This window comes from Prionailurus viverrinus, chromosome B1 (assembly GCF_022837055.1).
Source record: "Prionailurus viverrinus isolate Anna chromosome B1, UM_Priviv_1.0, whole genome shotgun sequence".
NCBI classification, from domain to species: domain Eukaryota; kingdom Metazoa; phylum Chordata; class Mammalia; order Carnivora; family Felidae; genus Prionailurus; species Prionailurus viverrinus.
This window is the reverse complement of record NC_062564.1, coordinates 119,614,241-119,632,629: the sequence shown is the minus strand read 5'-3', so window position 1 is coordinate 119,632,629 and position 18,389 is coordinate 119,614,241. Positions and strand designations below refer to the sequence as shown.

Genomic DNA, 18,389 nt, shown 5'->3' with positions numbered 1-18,389 from the left:
AAATACATGTTCCATTAGGAATGTGCTAAGTGATATAGCCACAGAAAACACACAACATCTTTAGGGATCTTGCATTCTAATTGGAACGAGACAGTAAATCCTGTTGGCTTTTCCCCTCAATATACATTTAGAATCCAAACATTTCTCACTACTCCACTGATTCTTCTCTGGGCTGAGCCGCCATCAACTTTGCCTGGCTTATTGAAATTTTTCTCTCAGATGCTCTTCCTGCTTCCATTCTGTTTCCAACACAACAATCAGAGTCATCCCTCTAAAATGTAAGTCAGATAATGTCTCTCTCGTGGTCAGAACTTGTCAATAAATCTCCATCTCACTCAGACTAAAACCCAAAGATCTTTCAAGGCTGCACAGCCTGCATCTTCCTCATGAACTCTCGGACCTCATTTCTTATTAGCTTTCTCCCTTGTTGGATGTTCCTGGAACCCACCAGGCAGGCTTTTGCCTCAGGAGCTTTTACTTGCTATTTTCTCTTCTTATCTTGTTCTTCCCTCAGATAGCTATGTGGCTCAATCCTTTCTCTTTCGGGTATTTGCTCAAATATCATCTTTCCAGTGGGGCCTTAAAATCACCCCCCCCCCCCATTTTGTGTGTTTATGTATATACATATGCACATACTTGCACACCTATACTAGATTAGAAAGTTGAAAGAAACTTTGAACACTATCTACTCATTCCCCAGAGGCTCCATTCTAGGCCTCTGGAAGGGTACCAATATTTATTTGTAATTTTAACATGGGACACTTACTTTTATCCTAGAGCACTTGTCTCTCAGGCTCTCTGTGAGGTGGTGTTTCCCATTACATGGTAACTTTTTTTCATATTTTACTACCTCTTTATGGTTCTGTTGGTCCTGTTTTGACACAAAGAAATAAACAAGGCATCAACTGTAACTACATTCACATTTAATGTCTATATACTTGTCCACTTACATTTTTTTACCTCATTTCAATAATGGAATTATAAACTTGTAACTCAAAAACAAAGTGAAAAATGGTCAGAAAATGAGTAACAGTACCAATAAGTAGTAAGTGGCCTTGACTCACTAAGAAAAAATGTGGAAAAACCACATATTTTTTGGAGATAGGATTTATCCCCGTAACCATCACAACTGCAAATTAGATTTTAGGTTTATATCTGGGTCCTACTATTCCAAGTCTCCGAATTAGAATTAGTCTCTGAATTGCTGCCAAATAATATGCTACCAAAACCACCTGAAATATCTCTGTTCACTCTTCCCAGCTCCTTGGAATAGAAAATGCATATCCTGTTACATCTTGGACTTCTGATTCGAAGTACGACCTAAAACCTTTTCTCCCACTTATTTACTACAGTACTTAGAAGAATGATTGATCTTTGAATGAATTAAATCTTTTTATAAAGGGCCCACATAATGATGATTCCCAAGGGTCTCATGTTTCTATTAATGTTGCAGATGACATGGTCTTCTGCTCTGTTGTTGAATTATGAGAATAAAAAAGATTTCTTACAGATTTCATATGATTTCTTATTTATCTGAATTTTATGTTATTTTCTTGAGGGTTCAACTGGGCTTTTTAAGACATGTGATTCTAAATACCTACAGTCCTACTGGATGAACTTCTTTCCTCTGTGTAGCTGGCCACTTCTCTGACTGAGCGACAAGACGAGCCTATGCCTAAAACTCTGTCATTTAGAGGCAGAGTAATGGCGCACTTACTCTTCTACAGATCTAGTCCTTCAAATATTTCTTCCTTAAGGATAATGCCATTTCCTGGTGAAAAAGCCCTTTTAAAAATTACATTAAAGAAAATAGTCTGCTTTATGTAACAAATCTTTTCTTAAAAATAAATCAAATGGGGGCACCTGGGTGGCTCAGTCGGTTAAGTGTCTGACTTCGGCTCAGGTCATGATCTCACTGTTCGTGAGTTCAAGCCCCGCGTCAGGCTCTGTTCTGACAGTTCAGAGCCTGGAACCTGCTTCAGATTCTGTGTCTCCCTCTCTCTGTACTCCTCCCCTGCTCACACACTGTCTCTCTCTCTCAAAAATAAATAAAGATTAAAGAAAAAATTAAAAAAAAAAACTATTTAAAATAAAAAAAATAAATAAAATGGTATTTTCTGAAAAATATTTTGGCTTCTTTTAAAACTGTATTTTCTTTTGTGTGAAAAATTATAGTAATAGTTTTCCCATTATCTTTCCCTGTATGTAGAAGTTTCCAAAAAGAAAAGAAAAAAAAAACCCAAAACCACAAAAAATAAATCCCCAAGCTCCACAACAAAAAACCCAAATTGTTCCCCTTGTCAAGAAAGCTTGATTCTTACAGTTACTAGATAAGGAAGATTCTGAACTCACTCTAGCTATCATTTCTCTTAACGTTTCTCTGAATTGGTCTCTTTCCATTTTCAGAGATTCTTTTATCCTCCTTAGCTCATCTCTTTCCTCAGCTACAATTCTGAGTTCTTCAAGTCTTTTATGAAGTTTCTTAGTCAAGTGTAAGTTATCCGCTTCCACACTTTGCATAGATAAAGTTTGGGCCTCAAACTGCTGCTTCAATCGTTCCATTCTGTTTATATTTTTATGGGTTTTATTGACATCTTCTTTCATTTTAAGAAGTTGAAGCTCTTTTTTCTGAAGTTCTTGTATCTTGAGATAATTATAAAACAAGTTAGAATGCAAAAAGAATTCCTGTGTCTATTTGTTATATATGTACATCTATTTCTATCTCTAAATATCTGTATTTATATTCTTTCTCATTCCCCAAGTGATTGTGGACACAGTTACTCCCCAAAGAACAAAATGACATGTACCTTTTTCTGTAATTCATCTTTAGATTTATTTAAACTCTTTTGAATATTTGAAATCTGAGTTGTCTTTTCTGAAACTCTCTGCCTGAATTTATCAATAGTTTCTTGGTATTCTTTCAAATGCATATGGGCAACTTTTAGTTCTTGTTGTGTTTCTAGATCCTTCATTATTAGAAGAAATGAAGAAATATTATGATGTAAAGGCACACTACCTTTTCTTAATGATGAACTAGTTAGACAAAATCTTAAAAAATGCATGCTCCCAGTTAAAAACAAGAAGCACAGCACCCCCAAATGAGAGCAGTACAGAAGGCTATAAAGTCAAGTCCCTGTCCCCAGCCTCACCCATCGTAGCTGGGTTTCCTGGTGAACTCTGCCAACTGCTCTCCTTTCTCTCATGCCACTTGGACATCATTCTACATCACTATCACAGAAAGAGGGCCCTCTTCTCATGCTAAGTACTCCATCATACAGATGAACCCCACTTAGCCAGTGCCTTATTAGTGGACACTTGGATTGCTTCCAGACTTGTCAGCACAGACAACGTTGCAGTGAGTGCTGTTGTATTTCTGCCCAAATGTGTGAATATATTGGTAGGATAAATTCCTACAAAGTGGAATCGCAGTAGCAGATACATACGCTGATAAATCTTTAATAAGGCATTGTCAAACTGTCTCCCTGAAAGTTTATAACATTTACAGTTTCACCAACAGTTATTATTTATTTCCAAAGAAGGAAGCTTCTTATACTAAAAACATGTTTATTGGACAGGTAGAAAGAGTCCAACTCACTCTAGCTATGGTTTTCTGTAGGTCTTCCTTGAGCTGGTCTCTCTCCAATTTCAGATTATCTCTTTCTTTCATTATAGATTTCATTTCTTCAAGGTTTTCATGAAGCTGCTGGGCCAAATTTAAGTTCTCCATTTCTATTTTATCCAGAGTTAAACTTTGGTCCTTGAATTGTTTCTTTAATCGCTCTATTTCAGACATTTTTTTCTGTGTCTCACTGACATCTTCCTTTAACTTAAAAAGTTGATGTTCATTTGCCTTAAGTTGTTGAATCTTAAGATAAGCATAATATAACATGTTAGGATACAGACAGTTTTTAAGGGAAGGATAAAAAATAGTTTCAAAATTAAGACAGTTTTCCCATGTCACTCATTAATATTTTGCATAATTCCACACAAAACTTATTTTCTTTTGAAGTATAATATACATAAATACACTAATCTTAAGTGTATTGCTAAATTATTCTCCACATATGTATATATCTATATAATTACAACCCAGATTAAAATATCAAACATTTCTAGCACCCCTTAAGGTTCTGTGTGCCCCCTCCTAGGGTTAACCACTATTTTGAACTGTTTTCATCCTAGATGAGTCTTGCCTGCTTTTGAAGTTAAAAATCACGGGGCGCCTGGTTGGCTCAGTCGGTTAAGCATCCGACTTTGGCTCAGGTCATGATCTCATAGTCCATGATCTCGCAGTCCGTGAGTTCGAGCCCCGCATCAGGCTCTGGGATGACCGTTCAGAGCCTGGAGCCTGTTTCAGATTCTGTGTCTCCCTCTCTCTCTGACCCTCCCCCATTCATGCTCTGTCTCTGTCTCAAAAATAAATAAACGTTAAAAAAAAAATTAAGAAAAAGAACTGTCTTTAAGAAAAATCACAATGTATTTATCCATTTTCCTGTTGACAGGCATTTCACTTGTTTTCCATTTTTTGCTGTTATGATTAGAACTGTTATGAACATTCTTGTACACAGCTTTATGTGAAAGTATGCACTCTTTACTCTCAGGTACATATCCAAGAAATAGAAATACTGAGCCATAGGCAGGTGTATGTTCAGCATTAGTAAAAACTGTCAGGATGTTTTCAATGTGGTTAAACCATTTTACATCCCCATATGAGTTTAGGCACGAATAAATCAAATACCCAGGGGTACCTGGGTGGCTCAGTCGGTTAAGTGTCCAACTTCAGCTCAGGTCATGATCTCACGGTTCGTGGGTTCGAGCCCCACATTGGGCTCTGTGCTGACAGCTCAGAGCCTGGAGTCTGCTTCGGGTTCTGTGTCTCCCTTTCTCTGCCCCTCCCATGCTTGTTCTCAGTCTCTCTCTCTCTCAAAAATAAATAAACGTTAAAAAATATATAAATTAAATCAAATACCCAAACAAGCACCTTCTTCATACCTTTTCTTGTAATTTAGCATTTGAATTTTCTAAATCCATTTGCATATTTGATATTTCATCTGTCTTCTCAGAAACAATGCCCCGGAGTTTATCAATAGTCTCCTGGTGCTCTTTCACATGCATGTGAGCAATTCTTAGTTCCTCTTGTTTTTCTAGGTCCTTTGTCATTAGAGAAATTTTAAGAATGGTGACATAGCTTAACATTAACTAGTATTTTTTTTTTATAAAAGTGATATTTTCTTAGTAAAAATAATAAAACTATTACTTCTTAAGCTACATCTTAGATGTCAGAAAGTTACAAGCTTTCCCTTCATCCCTTTCCCTGTCCTCACCTCCCCACAACCTACTCCTACTTTCCAGAGGCAAATACATGACACATATACTATTCTACAGCTTGCTTTTCCCTCTAAGTTATTTGGGCTTCCAAATTAGAACATCCAAACCTATTTCACTTTTTTTTTTTAAATTATGTTGCACAGTATTCTGACATACTGTTCATATTTACCCAGTTTCCTTCTGATGGATATTTAGATTGTTTCCCAATTTTTATTACAAATTGCTACAATGGACACCTTGTGGTGTGTGTGTGTGTTTGTGTATGTAGATAAATATACATGTAGGATGAAGTCCACAAAGAAAATACTGCTAACAGAATTAAAAATTTTGAAGAACAATACCAAATTACCCGCCTTTGTAAAAGGTTCCATCAGTTCACTCACATCAACAGTGCCACTCACATCAAAGCACGGTTCCCTGCTGTCAGAAAAACATACATTTACTCACCAGCAGAGGAAGAGTAACTTACTTTAGCCTCTTTTTCTCTGAGGCTTTCTCTGAGCTGGTCTCGCTCCATCCTAAGGGTTCCCTCTGCTCTTCTTAGGCCATCTCTCTCCTCAGTAACACATTTTATTTCTTCAAGGTTTTCATGAAGTTTCTGACTCAGCCTTAACTTCTCAGTTTCTACACTTTCCAGGGTTGAATTCTGGGTCTCTAATTGCTTCTTCAATTGCTCTGCTTGATACATATTTTCTCTGAGATCATTTTTTACCTTAAGAAGTTGACGTTCTTTCTCCTGAAGTTCTTGGATCTTAAGATAATCATATAATAAGTTAAGATATAGATTGATATTAATAAATAATACTTTCTTTTTTAAAAAATTTTTAATGTTTATTTATTTTTGAGAGAGAGAGAGAGAGAGAGAGAGAGCCAGTGAAAGCAGGGAGGGGCAGAAAGAGAGGGAGACATAGAATTTGAAGCAGGCTCCAGGCTTTTGGGCTGTCAGCACAGAGCCTGATGCAGGGCTTGAACCCACAAACTGTGAGATCATGACCTGAAGTCGGATGCTTAATCGACTGAGCCACCCAGGCACCCGATAAATAATACTTTCTAAATTAAGCAGGCAAATCTTTGTCTATGATTTTAGGCTAATACATATCCTGTTTCATTACAAAAAAGACCTAATGTAAACTCTCAAATAAAAACCATACCTGTACTTTTAAGGCAGTATCTGTGTTTTCTAAATCCGTTTGCATATTTGATATTTCATCTGTTTTCTCAGAAATAATGTCCCGGAGTTTATCAATAGTTTCCTGGTGTTCTTTCACATGCATGTGAGCAATTCTTAGTTCCTCTTGTTTTTCCAGGTCCTTTGTCATTAGAGAAAGGAAAATGATTTTTTAGAGTGACAAAATTCAAACAATGTGTGGAAAGATAGAGGGTAAGAGGTAAATATGCCTCCCACCCCCTTAGGCCTCATCCTCTAGTTACTCTTAAACATCAATACATGTTAGATACATTAATCCATAACTTACCCCTTTCCTTAAGAGGATACTTCCAAATCACCACCATGGCACTGCCTCATTCTTTATCCATGGCCTAGTACTCTATGGTCTGAGTTTGCTGCACTCATTAACCAGTCTCCTGCTAATGGACAGTTGGTATTTTCCCTGCTTTTGTGGTTTGCTTTGATTTGTTCTTACAACTTTCTGCAGTGAATATTCTTCTACAGATATCTTTGCACAATTGCATTACTGTGTGCAGGATAAGTGGCTACAACTGGGCTTTCTGGGTCAATGAATAAACGTACTGAAATATTTGGAAGATATTATCAAATATCCCCTCCTCCGACCTTGCCTAAGGTTGGACCAATTTTACACTCATACCAATCCTATTGCCCGTGGTTCTTTTAGGATACAGTGTCATATTTACTGGATGGGGGAAAAACAGTAACTCACTCTAATTATGGTTTCTCTCAGGTTTTCCTGGAGCTGGTCTCTCTCTACTTTGAGAGTCTCCTCTATACTCCTAAGATCATCTCTTTCTTTTGTAACAGATCTCATTTCTTCAAGGTTTTCGTGAAGTCTCTGAGTTAACCTTACATTCTCCTTTTCTATATTTTCCAGAGTTGACTTTTGGGCCTCAAATTGGTTCTTCAAGTATTCTATTTCACACATTTTTTCCTGAGTCTCATTGACAGGCTTCATCTTTAGAAGCTGATGTTCTTTTTGCTGAAGTTCTTGCATCTGAGAAAACAACAAAACAAGTTAGGACACAGGCAGAAATTTTTAGGAAAAGGAGGAATTGTTTCTGAGTCAAGTGAATCATCTTTACATTTTATCTAATGTATGTAATATTGTCTTCCACAGGGATATGAGGAACACAATAATCAGATGTCAGTTTCCAACTTAATAAGACCTACCTTTTCTTGTGATACAGCATCTGAATTTTCTAAATCTTTCTGAATATTTGCTTCTTGATCTGTCTTCTTTGAAAAAGTCCTTGTACTAATGGTTTCCTGGTACTCCTTCAAAAGAATATAAGTAGTTTTTTAGTTCCTGTTTGATTTTCAGTCCCTTTATGATTGGATAGAAATTAATAAAGCAATAATGAATATCACTGTTAACCACTTTACCACTATTTCATACCTAAAAAATCATTAGAATAAGGAAACTTACTTCAGTTACAATTTCTTTAATGTTTTTTTTGAGTTGGTCTCTCTCCATTTGAAGGGCCTCCTGCATCCTTTTCAGTTCATCTCTTTCCTTAATTATAATTTTTATTTTATCTTGACTTTCCTTAAGTTTCTCGGTCAACTGGAGCCTCTCGCTTTCTACACTTTGTAGTGATGAATCTTTGACTTTGAGTTGTTCCTTTAATTGCTCCAGTGCACTCATGTTCTCCTGAGTCTCACTGATTTCTTTGGTGGTAATAAATTGTTCCTGTTTCGCATGAAGCTCTTGGATCTTAAAATAATAATAAGTTAATAGCTAAAATATACATACACACAAATCATGCTTATATATATGTGTGTGTGTACATATAATACGTTTTAGTTTTTGAATGAAAAGAACTCACAATGTCCTCCATAACAATTTAGTATGCAAAAACAGTTTCTGTAATTCAGTTAGCTAGCTCCCTCAGGTTTTTTTCCTACACTTCCTTCACCCCCAATTTACCTTTTTCTGTAATTCATCATTAGTTATTTCTAATTCTTTTTGAAGGCTGGACAGCTCATTTTCCGTCTCAGAAAGATTCACTCTTAGCTTCTCAATAGTTTCCTCCTGTTCTTTCATGTGATGATGAGCAACTTTCAGTTCCTCTTCAGTTTCCAGGTGCTTCATTATTAGAGGAGATGTTAAGAAATTTACAGAAACATTATAACCACTATACTCTCTTTTTTCCAAAGGTTTAGTTTTTACAAAAATATCTGCTTACAAAAGTAAAAAAAAAAAAAAAAAAAAAAAAAAAAAAAGCACATGGGGGATGGATGAAACTTACCTTAGCTATGATTTCCCTCATGTTTTCTTTGAGCTGGTTGCTTTCGGACTGAAGAACTTCTTGCAGCCTTTGTATGTTGTCTCTCTCCTTAGTTATACATTTCAGCTCATCACAACTTTCCTGAAGCCTCTCGGACATCTCGAGCTTTTCCACGTCCATTCTTTGCAGGGCTGACTCTGTGGCTTTGAGCTGCTCCTTCAGTTGCTCCATCTCGCTCATCATTTTCTCAGGTGCGCCATCTTTTTCTTCCATATTGAAGGACCGTTCTTGTTTGTCTTGAGCCTCTCGGATCTTAAAAGAATAGAACAACAAGAGAATTGACATCCAAAGATACTTTATTTTACTTTCAGAGAAAAGATATCAGGACAGTTTCTAAAACAAGTAAGTCAGGACTCAGTGGCTCATTACAGAGCATTCTTTCCACTCTCCCACTCGTCATCACTCAGGTACTGAACACTTCTTTCCTGAGGGCTCAGTGTGCTGTCAGTATCCTACCAGAGGTTAGAGATAAATTGGTAAATGAGACTTATATGATCCTTGCCTTTTTGAGATTTACACTTCAGAGGGAAAGATAGACATTATGCCAAATCTTACCAAACAGGGGTGCTGGGTTCTTGCAGGGTTATGTGGCAACCTAACCAACCCTGAGTGGTTAGGAAGGGCTTCCTGAGGGATAGAAAGCTTCGGTTGAGACATGAAGGATGACAGCAGTAGGTGGGCAAGGCAGTAGGGAAATGCTGCAGGCAGGGAGACCAGAACACCCAAAAGCCATGAGATGAGGAAGCACAATGCTGGAGCATGATGAACAGGGGTAAGATGAGCAGAAATAAGGCTGGAGACCAGCAAGGTCTGCGATCCAAGGCCTCATAGGCCACGTGAAGGATTCTGGTCTTTGGTTCAAGAGTAGAGATAGGTTATTAAAAGTTTATTTTATTTTATTTTATTTTTATTTTATTCTATTTATTTATTTTGAAAGAGAGAGAGTGAGAGAGAGAGCTGGGTCAGAGAGAAGGAGAGACAGAATCCTAAGCAGGCTCTGCTCCCTCAGTGCAGAGCCCGATGCAGGGCTTGAACTCACAAACCGTGAGATCATGACCTGAGCTGAGATCAAGAGTCGGATGCTTAACTGACTGTGCCATCCAGGTGCCCCTATTAAAAGGTTTTAAGAACAAAGGATTGCTTGGGTTCAGAATGAGGAATGAATTAGAGAAGTATAGAAATGAATACTGGGAGACCAGTAAGAGGCTACTACAGAAAGCCAGGGACAGAAATAATGGTGGCTTGGATTAGTGTTGGCAATGAGGAGAGAAAGAGAGAAGATTTCTCTCTCCCTTTCTTTCTCTCTCTCTCATACACACACACACACACACACACACACACACACACACACACACACCTTAAAATCAACAAGGTTTGGTGCTTGGATTATAAAGTGAGTGTGAGGAAAGGAAATTGGGATAGGTGATTCTCAGATTTGTCTCAGGTATTGAGGAAGTGCTTTATGAGATGCTACAGGAATAGATTTAAAGAAGGAAAGAAAATAGTTTTTCTGGCTTTATCCTTTCTTATAATTTAGCATTGCTTTTTCTAAATCATTTTAAATATTTAAGAAGACAGCTGTCTTCTCTAAAACATCTTCTCTCAATTTCAATAGTTTTTTTAGTATTTATGAGCAATTTTTAGTTCTGTTTCCAACCACTTCATAATTGAGACATTTAAAGAAAACACTGCAGTAACATTTTAACTATAACACAAGTGCTTCCTTTCCCAAAGACTTGATTCTTACAAAACACTTGTTAAATGGAAGGAAAGGACGAAACTTACTTTAGCCAAAGTTTCTCTAATGTCTTCTTTCAACTGGTCTTGTCCAGCCCGAACTGCTTCTTTTCTCATTCTAAGGTTGTCTCTTTCATCAGTTAGAGATTTTATTTCATCATGACTTTCTGGAAGTTTTTCAGTCAACCCAAGCTTTTCCATTTCTATGCATGCAGGGGTCATTGAATCCTTGGTTTTGGATTGTTTCCTTAATAGTTCCAGTTCATCCCCTGTTTCCTGAGTACTACTGACTTCTTTCACATTAGGCAGTAGTTCCTGTTCCTCATGAAGCACTGGGATCTTGTAATATGCATGGAATACCAAGGTTACTATCTGGAGAGCATTATTATAAATTTTTAAAATTTTTTAAAGATGAGAATACTGTCCCTAGAAATAAAAGTTATCTTGATCCTATGGCCTATCGTGGATCACAAACTCACAATTTATTCATTTTCTCTTGATTCCTACTAAAGCTATCCATGGCCTTTCTGCTAGTCACATTCTGCCGTAACTTTCTTTGTTTCCAGCTTACATCCAAAGTGAATCAATTCTTATACCTAACTAACACCGTTAATTCAGCCAGTTGCACACGTCTTCATTTTTATACTAGTTCTCAAAGGCTATAGGAGAAAAAACATTGTTTTTACTGAGATTTTATCTCAATAAATGAATGGTCCTTAATTCTCAGATGACCTCCCATGCCACTTCTCATACTCTTTTATATGTACAGACCATTTCCTATGGTCATTAGTGGTTCCATTAACTTTGCATATCATATTTCTGCGTTTGTCCTGCTGGAATTGAAGGATTATTGTATATGCCCAAATTAGGGGGAGAGAAGAGTGTCTTACTCATATCCACAGTTTCAATGGCTGGTACATAGTGGCCTTTTTTTTTTTTTTTTTTTTTTTTTTTTTAATTTATTTTTGGGACAGAGAGAGACAGAGCATGAACGGGGGAGGGGCAGAGAGAGAGGGAGACACAGAATCGGAAACAGGCTCCAGGCTCTGAGCCATCAGCCCAGAGCCCGACGCGGGGCTCGAACTCACGGACCGCGAGATCGTGACCTGGCTGAAGTCGGACGCTTAACCGACTGCGCCACCCAGGCGCCCCCATAGTGGCCTTTAACATATGTTGGTTCAGTTATCCCAGTGTTTCATTTTCTCTATAGCATTTGCCATTATCTCAAATTATCTTTTTCATTTGCTTGTTTATTTACCAATTAACTCTTTCCACTACAAAATAAGCTCTATGGTCACAGAAATTTTGTTCAGCTTGTTCCCATTTTATTTCTATAACCCAAGACCTTGCCTGACACATTAGAAACTCAACAAATACTACCCAATAAATGAGCTGTAACAGTCACTACTTAACTGCTCATTTTTCCTTCAAAAAAAAAAAAAAAAAAAACAAAAAAACCCGAAACCAAAAAACCAAAAACCAAACCAAAACAAACACCCCCTCCCCCCCCCAAAAAAAAAACAAAAAAGAAGGGGCAAAAGAGAGAAAGAAGAGACAAACCTTTTCTTGTAATTCAGTATTGGATTTTTCTAAGTCATTCTGAATATTTATCATTTGAGCTGTCTTCTCAGAAATGTTTCTTCTTAGTTCATCAATAGTTTCTTGTTGTTCTTTGAGATGCACGTGAGCAATTTTTAGTTCTTCTTTTGTTTCTAGACCCTTAATTAGCAAGTGGAATTTAAAGAATATTATAACAAGCATCAACATTGCCTCTCCCTTCTCCAACTGGCTCGGTTTTAAAGACACATTTACTAGATGAAAGAAAAGGGTATAACTTACCGTAACTTCGAGTTCTCTTATGTAATCTTGAAGTTTCTCTCTCTCTATGTCAAATGATTCCTGTAATTCTTTTAGATCATTTCTTTCCTTGGTTATGGATTTCAGTTCCTCATAATTTTCATGGAGCTTCTGAGCCAATTCTAGCCTCTCTATTTCCATATGTTCCAATGTTAATTCTTGGCTTCTTAATCCATTCTTTACATTCTCCATTTCACTCATCTTTTTCTGCATCTCACTCATCTCTTCTTGTACACTAAGAAGCTTTAGCTGTTTTTCTTGTAGTTGTTGGCTCTTGAGAAATAAAATTTTTAATTATCATTTTGCTTATGTTCCCTTAAAATTCTTATGTAAAAGATATTTTGCCAAACCAAAATGATTATTATAGTAAACAGCTTTGAAAGTAGAGTAACCTTCTAGGCACAGTGTCTATAGTGGGTTGAATAGTGTCCTACCCAAAATTCAAGTATATTCAGAATTTCAGAATATGACCTTATTTGGAAATACGGTTTTTGCAGATATAATTAAAGTATGAAAAGAAATTCTACTGGATTAGGGTGGGCCCTAAATGCAATGACAGTGTCCTTATAAGAGGCAAAAAAGGACACACAGAGACATAGAGAAACTCCTGTGAAGATGGAGGCAGAGTTAAGACTGATACAGCTATAAGCCTTGGACACCAAGGGAGCTGGGAGCTAAGGATAGTTAGAGGAAGGAAAAGATTCTTCCCTAGAGCCTTCAGGAGGAGCATGGTATTACCAGAAACTTGATTTTGGACTTCTAGGATCCAGAAATGTGACAAGAAATTTCTGTTGCTTTTTAGCCACCAAGTTTATGGTAATTTGATACAGAAGTTCTAGGAAACTAATATATGGTCACGAGGTTAATCAAAGAGGTAAAGTGAAAATGAGAAAAACTTGAAAAGAGACTAAATATGCAGGTATACCTGCCAAATAACTATAATTCCTCATCTCTTTTTTTTTTTTTTAATTTTTTTTTTTTTCCCAACGTTTATTTATTTTTGGGACAGAGAGAGACAGAGCATGAACAGGGGAGGGGCAGAGAGAGAGGGAGACACAGAATTGGAAACAGGCTCCAGGCTCTGAGCCATCAGCCCAGAGCCTGACGCGGGGCTCGAACTCCTGGACCGCGAGATCGTGACCTGGCTGAAGTCGGACGCTTAACCGACTGCGCCACCCAGGCGCCCCAATTCCTCATCTCTTAAAACCTTTTTGGATCATCTGTTTTTATTTTGAAAAAGGTCCTTACAGGTGGCCCATAAAGACACTGAGGCATTAACTTTTACATAAGTCTATAAATTTCACTTCTTTAGGGTGAATATGAAACAGACATCAGGTTCTAGCAAATTAATTGGGTTATTGTGAAAAGGAGGAGAATTAAGAGAATACATAGGAAAAAAAAACACTCCACAGAAATACAATGGAAATCACAATATATTATTTATAATGTATGTGGCATAGGCCTTAGAAAAATAGAAAGATCTCAGTGGGCGAATTTTAGAATTACTTGGGCAGTACAATTATTACTAGATTCTCATCTCTTATACAAATAGTACAACAGCACCTTACTTCTATAAAAGAAGTGACTCAGGAAATTGTAAACATCTAAGAGATGGTAACAGTCACATATCTTATATTTTAGAGAATGACTACCATATTTTTATAAAGGCAGAATCTTTGTGTTATTGATTAATGTATCTCAAGCACCCAGAACAACACCTGGCCTATGGTACTTCCCAATAAGTTTCTTATGAATGAATATATTCCATGATTAGTTTAGATGAATTAAGGCTTTCTCTCTCATCTGAAGACTCAAGGATAATATATCCTCACAAAGGATGTTGGTTAAGATCTAGGTGTGAGTTGAAACTGTCTATGATATTAGCATTAAAATCTGCTCATTTGGGAGATACATGTTATTTCTAGAATTCAGCTCTACTGCCATCAAAATTTATTAAAAAAAAAAAAAAAAAAGAAGAAGTTTAGGGGTGGCTGGGTGGCTCAGTTGGTTGAAGGTCTTACTCTTGATTTCAGCTCAGGTCATGATCTCACGGTTTGTGGGTTCAAGTCCCTGCATCGGGCTCAGTGCTGAGCCTTCTTGGGATTCTCTCTCTCCCCTCTATTCTGCCCCTTCCCTGCTTGTGTGCTGTCTCTCAAAATAAAAAAATAAACTTAAAAAAAAAAAAAAGTTCAATCGGAAATCTAATATGGCCAGGAAGGTAACTTTAAAGATTCACCTTTTCCTTTAGCTTTTCTTCAACTTCTGCTAATTTCTCACAGGTCCTAGAAAGCTCTTCCTCTTTCTTCATGGTATTGTTCTTTTCTTGTGTAATTATCTCTTGTTGCCTTTTAAGTTCACCTCCAAGAATTCTTAATTCTTCTTGGTTTTCAATCATCTAGATTTTTTTTTTAAAGTGGAGATTAAAATAAATAATATTAGCTTATTTTTATAAAATCAAATCAAGTAAAAATCAGCATTTACCTCAGCCTAAAAATGAAGAAATTATGCAAACTCTATTGGAAAAAACTATCTTAGAAAGTCAGTCTTTAATTTAATCATATAGGATGTCAAGCATATGTTTTTTTATGCTGTTTCTTTTTCTTTCTTTCTTTCTTTCTTTCTTTCTTTCTTTCTTTCTTTCTTTCTTTCAAGTAGGCTCCATGCCAAAGTAGGGGTTGGAATCACAACCCTGGGATCAGGGTTCCACTGACTGAGCCTGTCAGACACTCTTTACACGTTTTCTTTATTGCTCTACTTATATTCTTATCATGAGAATTAGAACTAGATTTAGTATTCTATCTTGAGAGGTTGGCTCATTTTCTAGCCTTAAACCAAAGGAGACTGTTTCTAAGCTTTCATGGACTGACTCTGAGACTACAGTTACAGGCTTTTCAAATGCTAGAATGAATGGCTTTGGTTTGGTGCACCAGTTAACAGCCAAGTTCAAAATGGCAGCCATCCTTTGCTAGCATGACTTGGGCTAATCCTAGTTATAAGCTTATACAGTGGCATTCTCAAGTATCATGGCCACAAAAACATTACAAGCTTGAGACCATGATTTTTATCTGCATTCTTATTTATACTCAGCTCTTTTGACCAGACAATCCCAAGAAATATGGAAAATTACACAAAAGTTCAGGTTCTCCTACAACCCACAGCAAACTTCTAAAAATGTTAATTTCAATCTATATATACTATATTAACCCTAAATGAAGAAACAAAACTAAAATAGATATGGCAATACAGCAAACATTAACAAATAATTAAAAATGAAGTTTAAAAATTAAGACAAAATTAATAAAAGAGAAACATTTAGGAAAAAGATTTAACAAAATATGGACAAGACATGTATACTAAAACCTATAACATATCACTGAGAGAACATAATTTATAGAAAGATATGCAATGGCCAACAAGCATATGAAAAGATGATCAATGTTCTTAGTCATTAGGGAAAGGCAAATTAAAACAATGAAGTACATACCCAATTGAATGGCTAAAATTAAAAACACCAGTAATGTGAACCATTGATGAAGATGTGGAGCCATCAGACTTCTCTCAATTCGCTGATGGGAATGTGAAATGGTACCACTACTTTGGAAATCAGTCTAGTGAATTCTCATTAAGTTAAGTATATGAGAATTTATTCTCATATGACTCAGCTATTCCATTTAGCTGAATAGCTGGAATAGCTGAATGACTCAGCTATTCCATTTAGATACTTACCCTAGAGAAATTAAAAAAAAAATGATCATAAAAAGATTTATGTAAGAATGTTTATAACAGCTTCACTCACAATAGCTAAATAGTAGAGATAACTCAAATTTCCATCAATAGGAGAAAGGCTAAACAAATTGTGTGGCCTATTCATACATGGAGTGTATCCAGCACTGAAAAAGGAGTGTAAAAAAGGCACAAAAGAGTACATGCTATATGATTCTATTTGTATGAAGTTCTAGAAGAGAAAAAGTGATCTGAGGTGAAAAAACATCAGGATGGTGACTATATGTGGTAGAGAGTAAGAGTAGGACTGACTGGGATGAGATGTGAGAGAACCTTGCACATCTTGTACATCTTGCACATCTTGCACAAGGTGTACAAGGAAACACCTTGTACCTTGACTGGGGTGGAGGGAATATAGGTAGAGACATTTGTCAAAAGTCATCAGACTGTGCGCTTGTATCAGATACATTTACTGCATGTAAATTATGCCTCAGTACAATTATAAAAACCAAAAACATGCAAAGACAAAAACATATTGTTAAATGTACAGTGCTACATCTTACCATTTCAATATTTTCCCTTAGGTCAGTCTTCAATTGTTCCTTTTCTGCTGTAATACTCTCTAACATTTGTTGCAGTTCATTTTTCTCCTGTATTAAAGAAAATATCTTTCTCTGTCGCTCAGTTAGCTCATTATCTTCAACATTTGCAATCAGTGCTTGAGTATTTTTGGCTTTCAAATTCTGTTTTTTATCTGTGTCAGCCATCTAAAATATGAATAGATTAAAGAAGAATTTCTCAGTTAATAACAATTTGAATAATAATAAAAATTGCCAAAGCTAGTATTACTTATTACTTACCAGGCACTATTTTCGTATTTTGACACATTTAATCTTAACTATAACCTAATAAGGTAGGTACTGGTATTATTTTCATTTGACAGACAAGAAACTTGAATTCCAGAGAGGATGACAGGTCACTTGCCCAAGGTCACTCAGGTTTTGAATCTAAGAGGTCTGGCTTCAGACTCTGTGTCCTTGTACATACTCTTGTTCATGGCTAAGAACTACCTGGACAGTTATGGATAATTAATAATTATTTTCATGTATGATGATAGGTTAACTTAATTTTATGAAAGAGTAAGCGACCTTGAACTCTACCACTTTCTTTCCATCAAAATCTGGAAATGACTCCATATCTTCCACTCCCAACAAATGATAATTTTCGGAAGCAGTCATACTCCCAAAAGGCTGGAGTTTCATCAAATGAGAGGACAAATTAATCTTGCAAGAAACAGATTTCATATTCTAATAGTATAAACCACCTTTTCAAAATATATACTTTCATATATTGGTTAAGAAAAGCATGTTATACACATTGATTTATCCATAAATAGATCTTAAGCAAACGTAACTTAATATGTGTACCCTTTGATAAAGGGAGACAAAGACTGACATTACAATCACTGGTATGAAATGAGGGTATCACTATATAACCTTATATGACCAGGAAATAAATACAGCTCCATATTGGCCACATATGTTTTAAAAGTTTTATAATAATCTACAATTAAAAAAAAATTGAAAAATGAAGAGAAAAAAATTACCCATGTCACCAGCTTCACAGAACCCACTATTAGATTTCCAGAATATGTCCAAAAAAAAAATTCTAGAATATTTCCTTTCAGAGTTTGTCCATGAAAAAATATATTTGAACATAGTAATTATCATTTATATATATATATATATATATATATATATATATATATATATATATACACACACACACACACACACGCACACACATCTATACACACACACACATACAGAATTATTCATTTTTGCTTTTGCTTTTCCCCACTTAGATCACAGGCATTTTTCCCATGCTGTCACATCATCTTCAAACTATAACTTTTAGTAGTTGCTCAATATTCTAGAGTGGGTATGGACAGAACCTATTTTACTTAACTATTTTTTTTATTGTTGGTAACATGCATGAGTTTCTGACAATGGTAACCACAGAGCTAACTATATGAGAAATTAAGGTAAGGAATACATAGTCATTGGGACTAGCTTGTCAGATACCCTAATTCAGAATCTTGCATCTGTACACCCTAAGTATAGGAATGTACACAAAAACAGAGCAGGCTGAGACAAACTATGTAATAATACCCAAGGTACATTTCAGAATGGAATTCAACCTAGCAAGTATTTCAGCTACCACAGATCTTATTATTAAATAAAGAAAAAGAATTGTGTGCTTTG

The 18,389-nt window shown here is 36.1% G+C and overlaps 1 protein-coding gene across 5 annotated transcripts in view; it reads right to left on the bottom strand.

Annotated features, from left to right (window-relative positions):
* CENPE (centromere protein E) overlaps positions 1 to 18,389 on the bottom strand; it is an 81,149-nt gene that overhangs the window by 25,381 nt on the left and 37,379 nt on the right. For 2 of the 5 annotated variants that reach the window (XM_047857068.1, XM_047857069.1), the window contains 17 exons: positions 16,689 to 16,892; positions 14,639 to 14,797; positions 12,385 to 12,675; positions 12,106 to 12,264; positions 10,594 to 10,884; positions 8,770 to 9,060; positions 8,448 to 8,606; positions 7,947 to 8,234; positions 7,691 to 7,795; positions 7,227 to 7,514; positions 6,480 to 6,638; positions 5,798 to 6,079; positions 4,993 to 5,151; positions 3,596 to 3,865; positions 2,808 to 2,966; positions 2,353 to 2,643; positions 767 to 871 (listed from right to left, as the gene is read on the bottom strand). In XM_047857068.1, the coding sequence (XP_047713024.1) occupies positions 767 to 871; positions 2,353 to 2,643; positions 2,808 to 2,966; positions 3,596 to 3,865; positions 4,993 to 5,151; positions 5,798 to 6,079; positions 6,480 to 6,638; positions 7,227 to 7,514; positions 7,691 to 7,795; positions 7,947 to 8,234; positions 8,448 to 8,606; positions 8,770 to 9,060; positions 10,594 to 10,884; positions 12,106 to 12,264; positions 12,385 to 12,675; positions 14,639 to 14,797; positions 16,689 to 16,892 (3,660 nt within the window). Of the gene's footprint in view, positions 1 to 766; positions 872 to 2,352; positions 2,644 to 2,807; positions 2,967 to 3,595; positions 3,866 to 4,992; positions 5,152 to 5,797; positions 6,080 to 6,479; positions 6,639 to 7,226; positions 7,515 to 7,690; positions 7,796 to 7,946; positions 8,235 to 8,447; positions 8,607 to 8,769; positions 9,061 to 10,593; positions 10,918 to 12,105; positions 12,265 to 12,384; positions 12,676 to 14,638; positions 14,798 to 16,688; positions 16,893 to 18,389 lie in introns of all 5 variants that reach the window. The other 3 variants (XM_047857067.1, XM_047857070.1, XM_047857071.1) reach the window with 3 other exon arrangements.